Source organism: Tupaia chinensis, unplaced genomic scaffold (assembly GCF_000334495.1).
Source record: "Tupaia chinensis unplaced genomic scaffold, TupChi_1.0 Scaffold000251_1, whole genome shotgun sequence".
NCBI lineage: Eukaryota > Metazoa > Chordata > Mammalia > Scandentia > Tupaiidae > Tupaia > Tupaia belangeri.
This window is the reverse complement of record NW_006159731.1, coordinates 2,286,558-2,302,063: the sequence shown is the minus strand read 5'-3', so window position 1 is coordinate 2,302,063 and position 15,506 is coordinate 2,286,558. Positions and strand designations below refer to the sequence as shown.

At 36.8% G+C, this 15,506-nt stretch overlaps 1 protein-coding gene across 1 annotated transcript in view; it reads left to right on the top strand.

Annotated features, from left to right (window-relative positions):
• Positions 1-15,506, top strand: part of DDX4 (DEAD-box helicase 4) — an 80,212-nt gene that overhangs the window by 25,583 nt on the left and 39,123 nt on the right. Inside the window, 6 exon segments of the mRNA XM_006172318.3 lie at positions 3,432-3,509; positions 5,146-5,196; positions 8,692-8,751; positions 10,010-10,111; positions 14,079-14,159; positions 15,276-15,323. Of these exon segments, the coding sequence (XP_006172380.1) occupies positions 3,432-3,509; positions 5,146-5,196; positions 8,692-8,751; positions 10,010-10,111; positions 14,079-14,159; positions 15,276-15,323 (420 nt within the window).

Genomic DNA, 15,506 nt, shown 5'->3' with positions numbered 1-15,506 from the left:
GGAACCATAAAGGACCCCGTTTTGCTAAAGCCATACTGTGGAAGAAGACTGGAGTAGGTGGCATCTCATTCCCTGACCCTAAAATATATTGCAAAGCTGTAATAATCAAAACAACATGGGGGGGGGGACAGCAGTTAGTGTAATGGCTATTTCTCTGGACTCCCATGTAGTCGATGGCGGTTCACGTCTCAGACCCGGTGGCTTAAAACTCACACTGGGCACATGTGCCTGTGTGCCCAAGGTCCCAAGAGGAGAATGGTGGAGAAGAGATTGCAGTGTGGCCATCCCCCCGGGGGGTGATTTCTTGCTTTCTATCAAAAACCTCTCCAAAACAAAAAACAAACAAACAAAAAAACGGCATGGTACTGGCACAAAAATAAACATGAGGGCCAATGGAACAGAGTAGAGACTCCAGAAATAAACTCCAAATCATAGAGCCAACTCATCTTTGACAAAGGGTACCAGTCAATCTAGTGGGAAAAGGGAAACGTCTTTAGCAAATGGTGTTGGCAAAACTGGGTATCCACCTGTGTAAAAATGAATCTGAACCCCTATCTGTCACCATTAACAAAAATCAACTCAAAGTGGATCAAAGATCTAAACCTAAGACCACAAACTGTAAAACTACTGGTGGAAAACTCTGGGGAAACTCTGGGAGACACTGGAGTAGGCAAAGACTTCTTAAGCAAGACCCCAAAAGCACAGGCAATAATCTCCCAAATAGACAGGTGGGATTACATCAGACTAAGTAGTTTCTGCACAGCAAAGGACAATGTAATTAGCGTAAGTAAACAACCCTTGGAATGGGAGAGAATTTTTGTTAACTGTGCCTCAGATAAGGGACTGATAACCAGAATACACAGGGAAGTCAAGCAGCTTACCCGGAAGAAAATGATAAATCCAATTAAAAGATGGGAAAATGAGCTGAATAAACAACTCTCTAAGGAAGACTTACAAACCGCCAAAAAGCATATGAAAAAATGCTCAACATCCCTCATTGTAATGGAGATGCAGATCAAAACCACAATGAGATACCACCTAACCCCAGTTATAATGACGAAGATTAAAAAAGCAAATAATGATAAGTACTGGAGGGGATGTGGTGAAAGGGGAACACTCCTACACTGTTGGTGGGAATGTAAATTGGTCCAGCCACTATGGAGAAGGATATGGAGGTTCCTCAAAGACCTTCAAATAGAACTCCAGCAATTCCACTCCTGGGTATCTACCCAAAAGACAGGAGAGCACTCAGTTGGAAAAGTGCTTGCACATCTATATTCATTGCAGGCTTATTCATGATTGCTAAGACATGGAACCAAACCAAATGTCCACAAACAGATGAATGGGTTAAAAAACTATGGCACATATACCCCATGGAATACTATTCAGCCATAAAAAAAGCCCTTGGAATTTGATAGAAAGTGGATGAATATGGAGGATTTGTTGCTGAGTGAAGCAAATCAGATATGAAAGAGAGACACTGCATGTCTTCACTTAACACATATCAACTGTACTCTGGTAGAAACTGAAAAACTCGAAAACATGAAAGTATTACAAACTAATGGGCACTTGAGACTAAGTGGAAAGAGAGTGTGAGAGGGGAAGAGCATAGGAAATTTGGGGGGAAATGGGAGAAAAAAGACACTTGTGTGACACAAATAAGGTTTATTATCTGTTGAGGATGTGAATGGTGGTCTCAACTGGGCTGGTCTGAAGTGTATATCATGCTCGGTAAAGTCTCTTCACAATCCAAATGATGTATAGCGATTTAATGTATGAATAATAATAAAAAATACAATGGCACAAAGAAAACAAAAACAAAAGTAAACAAAAAAGGAATAAAAACAGGCAATTGATTGAATAGACAGCTCTCAAAGAAAGACATATAAATGGTTAAATAGCATAATGATTAAAACTAAAAAATAATAACAAGAGCTGGTGAGACTGGAAGACAGGGAACTTCCATACCTGTTGGAGGGAATGTAGATTGGTATAGCCACTGTGGAAAATGGTATGGAGGCTCCTCAAAAATCCAAAAATAAACTACCATATGACCGAGTAATTCCATTCTTAGGTATTTAGCCAAAGGACAGAAAATCAGTATGTCAGCGAGACATTGCACATCCACATTTATTGCAGCATTATTTACAATATCTAAAACATGAAGTCAGCCTTAAGTGCTCAACAACTGATGAATTAAGAAAATGTAACACATAGTTCCAATGGAATACTACTTAGCCATAAAGAACTGAAATTCTGTCCTTTGAAACAAAGTGGACAAACCTGCATGATACAATGCTAAGTGAAATAAGCCAGGTGGGCAAGTCTGGTAGTTAATGTGGCTAGTTCTCACATGTGGCTCATGTCCTGGACCCAGTGGCTTGAAAAACACGCTAGGTGAATGTGCATGCATGCCTAAAATCATAAGAAGGCAAGAGAAATAGAGAAGGGATTGTGGTGTGACTGTTCCCCACCCATGGAGGGGGCTTTCTCATTTTCCCCCTTCTTTCTGTCTGTCTTTAGTGAGCATACATGCCCTCTGTCAAGTTTTTAAAAAAGCATGCTATGAAAGACACTTACTGTATGTCCTCATATAACATATACCAAATGTCCACCCTTTAAGGTGGAAACTGAAGAACTTCATGGCAAAGAAATATATAGAGAGTAATGGTAGACAATGGAAGATCTGAGAGGGTGGGAAGTTGGGAGAAAATGATCAATAAAAACAAGAGCGTATGTAACCAGGGGAATAGGTTATGAAACCATGTAGCACAACTGAGTAAACAGGTCTCTGAAAATTCAATATATATTCCTCCCTCAAAAAGAAAAAAACTAGTAGATTATTGAATGTGTCCCAACTTATGTGATGTTTAGTGTAGAAGATGAGTATGTCTAGAGCCTTTCTTTTATTACACACTGCATGCATGCTTTGACAAACCATACTGTAACCCACAAACATATGCAATGATTATTGATAAACCAAGAATCAAAATTTACAAGAACTTCCAGGTATATTACTTTCCTATAACACTCTCTTTTTATCCTTGGAGGTCTTTTTAACTCAAAGATTCACTTAATTCCTAGCTTTTTTTTTTTTTTTTTTTTTTTTTTTTTTAAGGAGTTGGGGAGAGTTTTTCTGTGGCTCACCAGAAAGACAGAGAGAGACAGACAGAAAATGAGAAATCACCCCCCAGGGGGGATGGCCATGCCACAATCCCTTCTCCTCCATTCTCCTCTTGGGATCTTGGGCATGCACATACACGTGCCTGGTGTAAGTTTAGGCCACCGGGTTCAGTACTTGAACCATGGTCGACTACATGGGAGTCTAGTGACATAGCCATTATGCCAACTGCTGGTCCCTTAATTCCTAGTTTTTGATGGTACAATTAATTTTATATTTTAAAGAGTTTAACTGTTTGAACTTTTTTCAGATGCTGGCGAGTCTAATAAAAGAGAGACTACATCCATAATGGGTGGTTTTGGTGTTGGAAAGAATTTTGGAAACAGAGGTAATTACTTAATGTTACTTTACCATCAAGGTTTGAATGATTTTATAATTTAGTTTAAATACTGATATTCTAAACTGACATTTAATTTTAAGGTATATATTCCCTGAGTAGCTTTGCATTGTGTACTTCTGATTTTTTGAAAGATTTAACAGATCTTAATTTTTACGTTATTACTGATGGATGCCTTTTTTAGAGAGATTTTTGCCATAGAGTGTGTTCATTCACCAGAGAGACAAAGAGAGACAGAAAGTGAGAAATCACCCCGTAGGGGGATGGCCACATTACAGTCCCTTCTCCTCCATTCTCCTCTTGGGATTTTAGGCATACATGCACACATGCTTGGTGTGATTTTTTAAGTCATTGGGTCCGGGACTCAAACCATGGTTAAATAGGTGAAAGTCCAGTGATGTAACATCTGCTGGCTCCCTGATGGATGCTTTTAAAACTTATCTTTTCCTTTTTTTTTTTTAAGAATTATTTTATTTAACCTTATTTATTTTAACTTGACCGGGAGGAGGGCAGAGAGAGAAAAAGGAAAAAATGGGAAAGCAGGCTGCTAGGTCCAGGACTCGGACCATGGTTGGCTATGTGAGAGTCCAGTGCCCTTAACCACAATGCCACTTGTTGGCCCCAAAATTAATTTTTTCTAATGAAGGGAGAGCAGCCAGGGAAGTAGATGGAAAGCCACAAGCTTGTTTGATTCATTTTTATTCAAGAGAGAAAGAGAGCGAGCTCGAGCTCCCTGAAACGGGGTCTGATCATGTTGTAGTTCTCTCTTCAGGATCCTGGGCATGTGCATACAGCCCGGTATGAAGCAGACAGGACCAGGACCTGAATCCTGGTTATGGCTTCTTAAAAATTAATGTTAGAGATTCATGCTCCAGAGATTCTTACATCTTAAGAGATAGGTTTTTATGAAATGAACAATTGAAAGCAGAGCTCAATGGAAGTTTTTTGGTTTGTTTTAAATGGCAGAGGAAACGAAGTTAACAGAATTCTTGTGTTACTAAGGAGGGGGAAATTACAGTATACTGGCATATAATTTAGTTGTTTTGTCCTTATGGATGAAGATATTTATGAGTTAATTTGTAAAATTTGAAAATTTTTGGTATTTTGAAATTGAAAGTACATTTTTGATATTTTGAATTGATATACACCTGTTTTGCCCATGTACATATAAAGGAATTCATGGCAATTGAGGTTATAGAAAATTGGCTGAGAAGTAAGTTTTTAAATTTAGAGAATGTGGGGGGCCAGCAGGTGGCATGGTGGTTAAAGGCACTGGACTCCTCCCACATGGCTGATCATGGTTTGAGTCCTGGACCTGGTGGCTTTCTCTCTGTCTCTGTCTCTGTCTCTCTGGTCAAATTAAATAAAGTTAAGTAAAATAATTCTTTAAAAAAATTTAGAGAATGTGGTTAATAAATTGACACTAGGGAGAAACTGTCATATAATCTGAGTTATTTTTTTCATCATACATACTACATATATGCATACATATCTATATATCTCTATCTAGTTGTATATAGTTTATCTTATTTCAAAGGGACATTATAACTAGTAATCCCTATTTGTTTTACCACGTATGTACAAGAAATTGTTTTCAGCAATTTGCAAATTTAATTTCATATTTCAGGTTTTTCACATAACAAATTTCAAGAAGGTGATAGCTCTGGCTTCTGGAGAGGTAAGTTCATTGTTTCTGTAGTCATGTTTAAAAATTTAATGTCAAGAGTATATGCTAAAGAAAAACTGAGATTAAATATATTAGTGTGGGCAAATTCTAATTTATTTAAACTCAATTTTATGAAGCAATTATATCTAGACCTTTAACAAAGAATGTTACTGCTTTGTACATAAAGAATTCAGGCATCCTAATTTGGTCTATTGTCACCTGCCTTAATTAATTTGCATGATAAAATATTAAGATCAATATTAAGATGTTCTATCTTTTTTGTTGTTGTTGCTCTGCTATATTAAAAAAGGAATAGGCAGTAGAAATAGCAAGTTGAGAATTATTCTATTATTTTTTCAAAAAAATATTTATTTAATTTTATTTATTTTTTATTATCTTCAATTTGATCGGCGAGAGATCAAGCAAGCAAGCTGCCAGGTCTGAGACTAGAATTGTGGTTGGCCATGTGGGAGTCCAGTGCCCTTAACCACCACTCACCTGACAGCCCCTGAAGTTTTAGTTCTTGAGAGGTTTTTGTTATAGGGTGCATGGGCTCACCAGAAAGACAGAGACAGAGAGACAGAAAGCAAGAAATCACCCCCCAGGGGGTATGGCCATGCCTCAGTCCCTTCTCCTTCATTCTCCTCTCGGGATCTTGGGCACGCATGCATATGCGCTCAGTGTGAGTTTAAGCCACTGGGTCTGGGACTTGAACTGCAGTCAACTACATGGGAGTCCAGCGACATAGTCATTACGCTAACTTCTGGTCCCTGAAGTTTTAATTTTTGACTTGGGGGGCTGGCAGGTGGTGTGGTGGTTGAGGTGCTGCTTCCACATAGCCAACCACAGTTTGAGTCCCAGACCTGGCATCTTCCTTTCTCACTTCCTCTCTCTGTCCCAGTTTGGTCAAATTAAAATAAATAAAGTTAAATAAAATAATTCTTTTTAAAGAATTAAAACTTCACATACAATAGTTCAGGGTCAGTAGAGTACTGACCCTCTGGTTTAGGGACATACAGAAAATGATGAGAATAGAATGAAGTTACAAGAAGATAAAACAATAATAATAAAAAGTGTTTTCTCAAATTTGATTGAGTAGATTTGAGTGATGTCTTGAACCTGTATTTAAAAAGCATCCTTGGTATTCAGTGCATCCTTTGTTGATGCAGTATGGAGTCGATTTTTAACAGTGTACTTTGGAATTCTAGACTTTGTTTCAAATCTCTTCCTGCTACTTGCTAATTGAATGGCAGTAGAATAAATTGCTTAATCTCTCTAAGCCATAGTTTCCTATTCGTTAGATTGGATGTCATTATTGGGTCATCAGTAATTAATAGGTTGTACTAACCTTGAGATCATTATCTTATTTTTGTTTGTACTTGGCTTATTTTCTAACACTAAAGACATCATTTTTTATACTAACTTTTGGTTTCAAAATTGTTTGATTCGCAAATTGTGAAGATAGTTCAGGGAGTTTTCATAAGTACTCTTCACCTAATTTCTCCTGTCACTATTCCATTTTAATTACCAGTGGGGTCAAAGTAACTATAGGTTGTTTTAGGGGAATAATTGGTCAAAGGTAAGGTGAGACTTTCTTCTTATTGCCATATTGCAAATTAATTTTTTTTTCTTTTTTCCTCTAAGATAGTAAATGTTAGCTTACTGACATTCCTGCACCAACCTTCTAAATTTTCTTTCTTTCCTGTTCTTCTTCCTTGTTTGAAATCCTGCTTCCAAGACAGTTAAATGGCTCTTAGGGAGTATTTGTCAATTGTCAACCATAACTCAAACAGGAGCCTGCAACAAGAGCTCTGGGTCATTGATTATTATAAAACTACTGATTGTTTTATAGTTTGGTAATTTTCCACAGGAACTTCATCAGTAACCTTCAAGCTTTTAGCCACTTGATGTCATTGCTGTGACTTTCAGTTTTCAGATATGACACGTTAATTACATGTACAAAGATCTTTTGAAATCATCTCTGTATTTCCCAAATGTGATTTTGTTGAAATCTTCTGGAAAGATTTAATTTACATTAATAACTTATTATTTTTATAATTATAATTATAATTATTTATTTAATGTTATTTATTATTTTAAAAATGTGCTAGAGGGCATGTGTACTCACCAGAGAGAGAGGGAGAGAGAGAGAAAAAGAAAGTAAGAAAGCAAGCCACCAGGTCCAGGACTTGTACTGAGGTTGGCCATGTGGGAGTCCAAATACCTTAACCACCATGCTACTTGCTGGCCCCAATGACATAGAACTTTTAAACTTTGAAATATTGTTTATTCCTTGCTTTTAGTATACACTTTCAGAGTCAACATTTCTGATAATGTGGCCTGGGAATTTATTTTTACCAACTCTCTAGATAATTCTTAGGCAGCCTCCAGTGCAGTGATTCTTGTACTTTGTTTAAAATCCCTGGTAATGTTATTTGTTGATGTCAGTGAAAACAGAAAAGCTAGGATAGCCCAAATTATTTCATGTGAATGATTGCAAAAACAGTTATATCTGTTTAAGAAAGCTGCAATGTTTTATTTATTTATTTATATTTATCTATCTATCTATCTATCTGTCTTTTTTTGGAGAAGTTTTTGCTATAGAGCACGTGCACTCGCCAGAAAGACAGAGACAGACAGGGACAGAAAGCAAGAAGTCCCCCACCCCCAACTGCCCCAGGGGGATGGCCACGCTGCAATCCCTTCTCTTCCATTCCCCTCTTGGGATCTTGGGCACGCACGCACACGTGCCCAGCACGAGTTTAAGCTGCCAGGTCCAGGTCTCAACCTGTGGTCGACTCCATGTGAGTCCAGCAACATAGCCATTACGCCAACTGCTGATCCCAATGTTTTATTTATTGGTAATGGTAAACTACAGAAAAACTTGATCACATTATGAATGGAACATTTAGTTGTTTCTAGTTGTCTGTGACCACACATAAGAACCATGTGATTGCTTAGTAGTTTGTATATTCCTTTTTTTTAGAATTATTTTATTTAACTTTATTTATTTATTTATTTATTTGAACAGAGAGGGAGAGAGGGAGAGAGTGAGAGAGAGAGAGAGAGAAAGTGACAAAGAAAGCAGCCAGGTCTAGAACTCAAACCGCAGTCAGCCATGTGGGGGAGTCCAGTGCCCGTAACCACCAGATCATCTGCCAGCCCTAATAGTTTGTATATTCCTGAAGTCATTTTTAGTCAGACTGATGTTCATGAAGTTCTTATTTTGTGACTTGCTTTGTCTTGTGTAGTATTTGGTAAATAATGGATTCTCAATTATATGCTTAACATTTAATATCTAGATACATTTAATCATTTGTATAGGGAGTTGACAGAGTAATGGCCTCGTTTTTCTGTTAAAATATTTTAAAATTAAAATGTTTATATTTTTAACTTATGAAAATATTTATTTGGTTTTCTTACTAATCTGTGATGGTGCTGTTCTTTAGTTACTACATCTTTAAAGTTTAACTTAGATGCTATTCACATGTTAAATTTTTATTCAAGAGTCTAATAATGATTGTGAAGATAATCAAACACGGAGCCGAGGGTTTTCCAAGAGAGGCGGTAAGGACTATGTTTTGGAATAATTTATCTTTAAGACAAAGACCCTAAACTAACAAAACTGATTTCAAGAAAACTAAAGTTTGTTGTAGGACATGTGCACTCACGCAAGAGAGAAGAGAGAGGGTGAGAAAGCAAGCCATTAGGTCCGGAACTCAAACTGTGGTTGGCTGTGTGGGAGTCTAGAGCCTTAACCACCATGCCACCTGCTGGCCCCATAAATCTACTTTGAATTAGTAAATTTCTCCCATTTCATAAACAGGCTTTAAAATAATGTATAATGTCAAGAAATAGCTTGTGTAGAATTTTCACCTTTTTAATCATTCTCGTTAGGTATAAATAGTTGCAAATTTGTAAATTAAATAGTGTCATTGTCTTTATTTCCTTTATTTGGCACTTGTATTTTTAATTGATCTGCTTCTCCCTTAGGTAGAATCAAATTTTACTTGAATAGTTTGTACTGGTTTTTTGCATTCAATTGAATTAAAAAGGAATAGTTTGTAATAGGAAACTTGGCTTTACATATGCTCATATCTCTTTGTTTTGGGTAAGATGTTTTCTGTTTTCTATAGGAAGCAAATATAAGCCTATGGTTTTTTTTTTAGATTAAAAACTTATATTTAAGTTTTTTTTTTTGTTGTTGTTGTTGTTGTTTTGCTATAGGGCATGTTTGTAGATTCACTGGAGAGGGACAGAGAGAGGAAAGTGAGAAAGCACTCTCTGGGGGCGATGGCCTATGCCGCATTCTCTTCTCCATTTTCCTCTCTGGATTTTGGGCATGCACATGAACTTGGTGTGATTTTCAAGCCGCCGGATCTAGAACTCTAACTGCAGTTGGCTGTGTGGGAATCCAGTGCCTTAACCACCATCCCACGTGCTGCTCCCAGCCTGTGATTTATTTAACCTGTCTAGGATTATGGAAATCCAGTTAATGGTACAGTTGTGGTGACTTTCAGTGTTTTATTTTAGTGATTCTTTTTCCTCTTAGTCATTATTAGTTTTAATTCAGATCTAACAGTTTTTTCTTAAATGATAGCCATGTCTGTGTTATTATAGTAAAGTTAAACATTTGTGGGTCAAATATAGCATATATTTAGTAACTTTAATATATTTTAATTTATTAAATATATTAAATTCATTAAATATATTTAAAATTATTGAATTATGCAAGGCTTACATTAAATTTGGCCATCATGTCTCCAAGATTTATTTTTTGTTGTTTCATGTTTTCTTTTGTGCGTATCTGTGTTTTATATCATAGGTTATCAAGATGGAAATGATTCAGAAACTTCAGGGCCATCCAGAAGAGGTGGAAGAGGTAGTTTCCGAGGCTGCCGAGGAGGATTTGGTCCAGGAAGTCCAAGTTAGTAGTGGGATGCAAATGGTGTGCTTTATTTGTTAAGAAGGATATTACTTATCACTTAGAGTTGTAATGAGGATTATATGAGAATAGCCTAGCACAGGGGCTGAAACAAATTAATTACATTGTATATAACTTTGTTTTTTTAGACAGCTAAGTAATTACACATTGGTTGCATTGTAATATATGAATTTTCCTAGAGGTTTGTGTGACTTAGTCCTTTAATATTGCAGACTTAATGAGTGTTTTAGAGTCTTGGTAATATGGCTGACCTTAAAAATAGGTGGTATACATGGTTTTAGTTTCACCCTGCCATATACCTTCTTTCACCAATGTGGCTTTCTATCTAAAATTCCTCCAGTAGTCATTACTTGGAGCTAAGGTACTTCCTTCAGAAGTGACTGTTGTAATGCATGTGTGTCTTAACAGAGAAGGACAGATTAGTGGATTTGGAAGCCAAAAATACAAATTAATTTGTAGTAATGATTTAATAGATGTATAGCTGATTGGTGAATTTTCACTTAAAAAATGTGTAGGAATCTAAAGAATTGCTGTGCAGAATCAGTAGGGTTTAATTTAGCAACAGTGGGAGCAAGGAGCACTCCTATGGAGTATAAGCAGTGAAATTATGCAATATGAAGTTTCTGAGGCAGTAGTAGTACTACTTTTTGAAGGAGACTGAACTTTTATTTACATCATATTTTGGCATAGCATTGACTCTAACTTAATTTATAAGGTAAGTTTAATAAGATAGAATTTTGAGTAAGTGCAGTTTGAGTATTCCTGATCCAAAATCCAAATCTGAAATGCTCCAAAATTCTGAAATTTTTTGAGAGTTGATATGATGCCACAAGTAGGAAATTCTGTATCTCATCTCATGTGACAGGGTACAGTTAAAATGCAAGCCCACGACACACAATATATTCAGAATCCCTAAGGGAAATAAGACCCTCCTAAGCCCTATCAGCTGCCATTTACCTCTTCCGTGCACACCCACATTTTCCCATGCACACATGCCCCATATCATGCCAAGGGCAGGTTCCCAACAATGTTCCACATGGGGCCAAAATGTACATGCATTCCTCACTGTTTTCTTTTGCTTGTTTTTGGTCTGCGCTGTAAAGATATTGTTGAAAATGTCAGAAAGGACTGCAGATACCCCAGTGGGTAACAGTGATAAGAAAAAGGAAAATTTATGTTTATCTATTGCATGAAAGTCAAATTGTTAAAGAAATTGGACAGTGATGTAAGTGTGAAACATCTTAGAGAACTGTGGTCTTAGAATAACCACCATTTATGACCTAAAGAAACACAAGGACAATCTGTTGATGTTCTAGGTTGAAAACGATGAACAGAGCAGAGGTTAATGAAAACTAGAAAAACACTGTATGAAGCTACAAATGAACTTTTCTTTTCTTTTTTTTTTTTTTTTTTAGGGGTTTTGCCTTAGGGCACATGTACTTATCAGAGAGACACACATACAGACAGTAGGAGGGAAAGTTAGGGTGGCCATACCACAATCCCTTCTCCTCCATTCTCTTGGGATCTTGGGCATGCATGCACATGTGCCCAGTGTGATTTTGAAGCCGTCAGGTCCAGGACTCCAACTGCGGTGGGCCATGTGGGAGTCCAGCGACATAACCACTATGCCATCTGCTGGTCTCCAAATGGAGATTTTGACTGCGTCTATAGGTTGGATTTCTCATTATCACTATAAATACACGCCACTTGATGGTACGCTATTAAACTATGATCTATCATGATGAACCAAAAATTGAAGGGAACTGTGAAGATTCAACAGACTGGTTGCAGAAATTTAAGAAAATACAGAGCATTACCTTTTAAATGATTTGTAGTGATGAAACATCTGTTGATTCCAGAGCAGGGGAGAAATTCGTTGATGAGTTTGCTGAGGTTGTCCCTATCGAAAACCCAATATCAGAGTAAATCTGTTATGCTGATAAAACATCACTATTTTGGCATTATTGCCCCTGAAAGACACTGACCATAGGTCATGAGACAGCCCCTAAAGGAATTCATGCTGCTAAGGACAGAATAACTGCTATTATGCTAATAAAAAGGCATGGATCACCAGGGATATCTTTCCTGACTGATTTTACAAACAATTTTGTACCAATGGCTAGTGCTCACTGCAAGGAAGCTCAAATGGATGGCAGCTGCCAGATTTTGTTACTTATCAACAACTGTTAAACATACCCTTCAGCTGAAACACTTATCATAAATAATGTTTATGCCATTTATTTTTTCTCAAACGGACTTCATTAATTCAGCCATGTGACTAGGGCATCCTTAGATCAACAAAGAGTAAGTATAAAAGTTTCTTAAATAGCATACTAGCAACAGGGAGCAGAGGTGTGAATATGGAAGGTTTCCAAAAGGAATTTCGCATAAAGAATGTCCAAGATGCTTTTGCCAAAGCTTGGAACATAGTGATGGCTATGGTTTGGATGTGTCCACAAGAGTCCATGTGTTGCAAGTTGTGTACTGTGATGGTAGTAAGGGGAAACTTAATCTGACTATGGGAATAAGAGAGCCTAGCTCAGATGCATTGGTGTGCCCAGCTGAGCCTCTGTGCTCTGCAGGTTGGGACTACATGTGAGGTTTAATTTCTTATCCAACCTAAAGGCAGACATGGTGGTATGTGCCTGTCATGCCAGCTACTAGGTGAGGCTATAGCAAAATTTTGAGCTGGAGGCCTAGGCACCATAATGAGACCCTGTCTTAAAACAAAGTGAGTCTTTGGGAGATGGTTAGGATGGGACCCCTATGATTGACTCTCAGTAGGTTTATGAGAAGGAGTGAAACTTACACTGACACAGACACATCACACTCTAGTTCTCTCTTCCCACATGATGCTCTCTGTCATGTTACACACCAGTAAGAAGACCCTTACCAGATGTGGCTCCTTGCCCTCGGGTCTCCAATACTATGAACTAAATAGGCCTCCATAAATGTATCTATATAAATATGTATGTATACTTACATATATGTATATACCTATATATACACATACCTGTGTGTATATAAGATAAATAAATAACCAGTTTCAGGTCTTTGGTTATTAAGCAACAGAGAATGGACTAGACCAGTGACTAAACTCACGGTTGTGCATACCTAGCACAACCAATCTCTGGGCTGCAACTATGTTTGGTGATAATGAACAAGGTGGTTATTTTGAAGGATTCTGTATGTCAAGTAAGAAAATGGCTATACTGTAATCCCTTCTCCAGTCTCCTCTTGGTATTTTGGGCATACATAAACATGTACCTGGCATGAGCTTCAAGCTGCTGGGTCCGAGACTCGAACTGCTATCACCCACATGGAAGTCAAGTGCCTTAGCCACTATGCCACTTGCTGGCCTCAAACTTTATTTTCCAATAATTCATGTACACTGTTTCATGCACAAAATTATTAAACATATTGTATAAAATGATCTTCAGGCCATGTGTTTAAAGTGTATATGAAACATAAATGAATTTTGTGTTTGGACTTAAGTCTTACTCCTAAGATATCTCATGTATCTGAAAATATTCCATGTCTGAAAAAAACCTGAAATCCAAAACACTCTGGTCTAAGTATTTTGGATAAGGAATACTCATTTGTTTTAATTTGACTAGAGGGAGACACAGACACAGACACAGACACACACACACACACACACACACACACACACACAGAGAGAGAGAGAGAGAGAGAGAGAGAGAGAGAGAGGGAACATGAGAAAGGAAGCCACAGGTCCGGGGTTCAAACCATGATTGGCCATGTGGGAGTGTCCAGCACCTTAACCACCACGCCACCTGCTGATCCCCTTCATTATGATTCTTGTTACACAATTTTTTACTCCACTTATTTTAACTTCTGGCATCATAACCTTTTTTTCCCCCCCTCTTTATTGAATGACTAAAAACTTCTTAGAAGTAACACCTAATTTTATTTTCTACAAATTAAGACAATGAATCTGAACAAGATGAGAGCATGCAGCGCACTGGTGGCCTTTTTGGTTCAAGACGACCAACATTAAGTGGCACAGGTGAGAAATAAAATTTAATGTTGAATAGTAATTCTTTATTATATACTTTTAGAATTAGGATGAATAAGTCTAATATATATGTAAGTATACTAGGCTAGCTCTGATTTTGTCTACTTTTTAAATCTATTGGCTAAAATGGAAAATTTTGTCTTTGATAATGTTTATGCACTACGAATTATTCTGTGTTCTCCACCAATTAATTTGAGAAGTGAATTGTACTTTTAATTGAAGGAAAGAAATAAAACTTTCATATTAAAAGTATTAAAAATTGTAATGGACACTAGAGACAATGTTTGCAATGTGAGAGGGGAAGAACGTAGGAAATTTGGGGGAAAATGGAGAGGTAAGACACTTGTGGGACACAGATAAGGTTTATTATCTGTTGACGAGGATGTGTATGGTGGGCTCAACTGGGCTGGACTGAGGTCTATATCATGCTGTGTAAAGTCTCTTCACAATCTAAATGATGGATAGCAATTTAATTTATGAATAATAATAAAAAATATAAGTATAAAAAATTTCCATAATGACTCCTTGTATATGGAACTATAGGAAGAATAAATCAATGTACAGAAAATAGATCAGTTGTCGGACTCATCTGAGAAATATTTCATGTTGGGTAAATTCTCTTTACAAGCCAAATGATGTATTGTGATTAAATGTTTAAAAATAATAATAAAGAGAATTTAGAAAAGAATCATCTGAAAAAATGAAAAGCTATTTGCTGCTGCTGATGTGGATAATAATGTCTTTGTCTTGACTGATATGCATGATAATTATGCTGGACAAAATAAATGATACATTGTAAAGATATATGTGATTAAATGTAATATGAAAATAATAAAAAAGAGATGAAACTTTCATTGATTTCAAAGAAAGGATTCTGAGTTAGGGGAAAATAACTTGAAGAGAAAGTGCAAAAACCACACAGTTATTGATGAAAAATATTCAAATGAGGTAAGGTTTAAATTTAATCTAGAATTAAGAGATAGATGGGGTAAGGGGCAAAGAATTCTAAGTAATTACTCTTTGTCGAAGAGAAATAGGCATAACATCTATATATTTAAGGAGGAGTTATTTTTTTTTCTAAATATTCTGTAAAACAATACCTTATAGGTAATGGTGACAGTTACCAAAGCAGAAGTGGTAGTAGAGGTGGACGAGGTAAGTTCTTACTTGGTTTACTTATAAGAGGTTGATATTATTATAATCCAAATTTAATTTTTAAAGTTAAAAGTAACTGCTATTTATGTAATGGGAGGAGTATCAATTATGCAGCTTGTTTTGGAGAGTTCTTTAATACTCTAGATTATTTCCTGTGATGCAGGCATGCCATTATAGGACTTA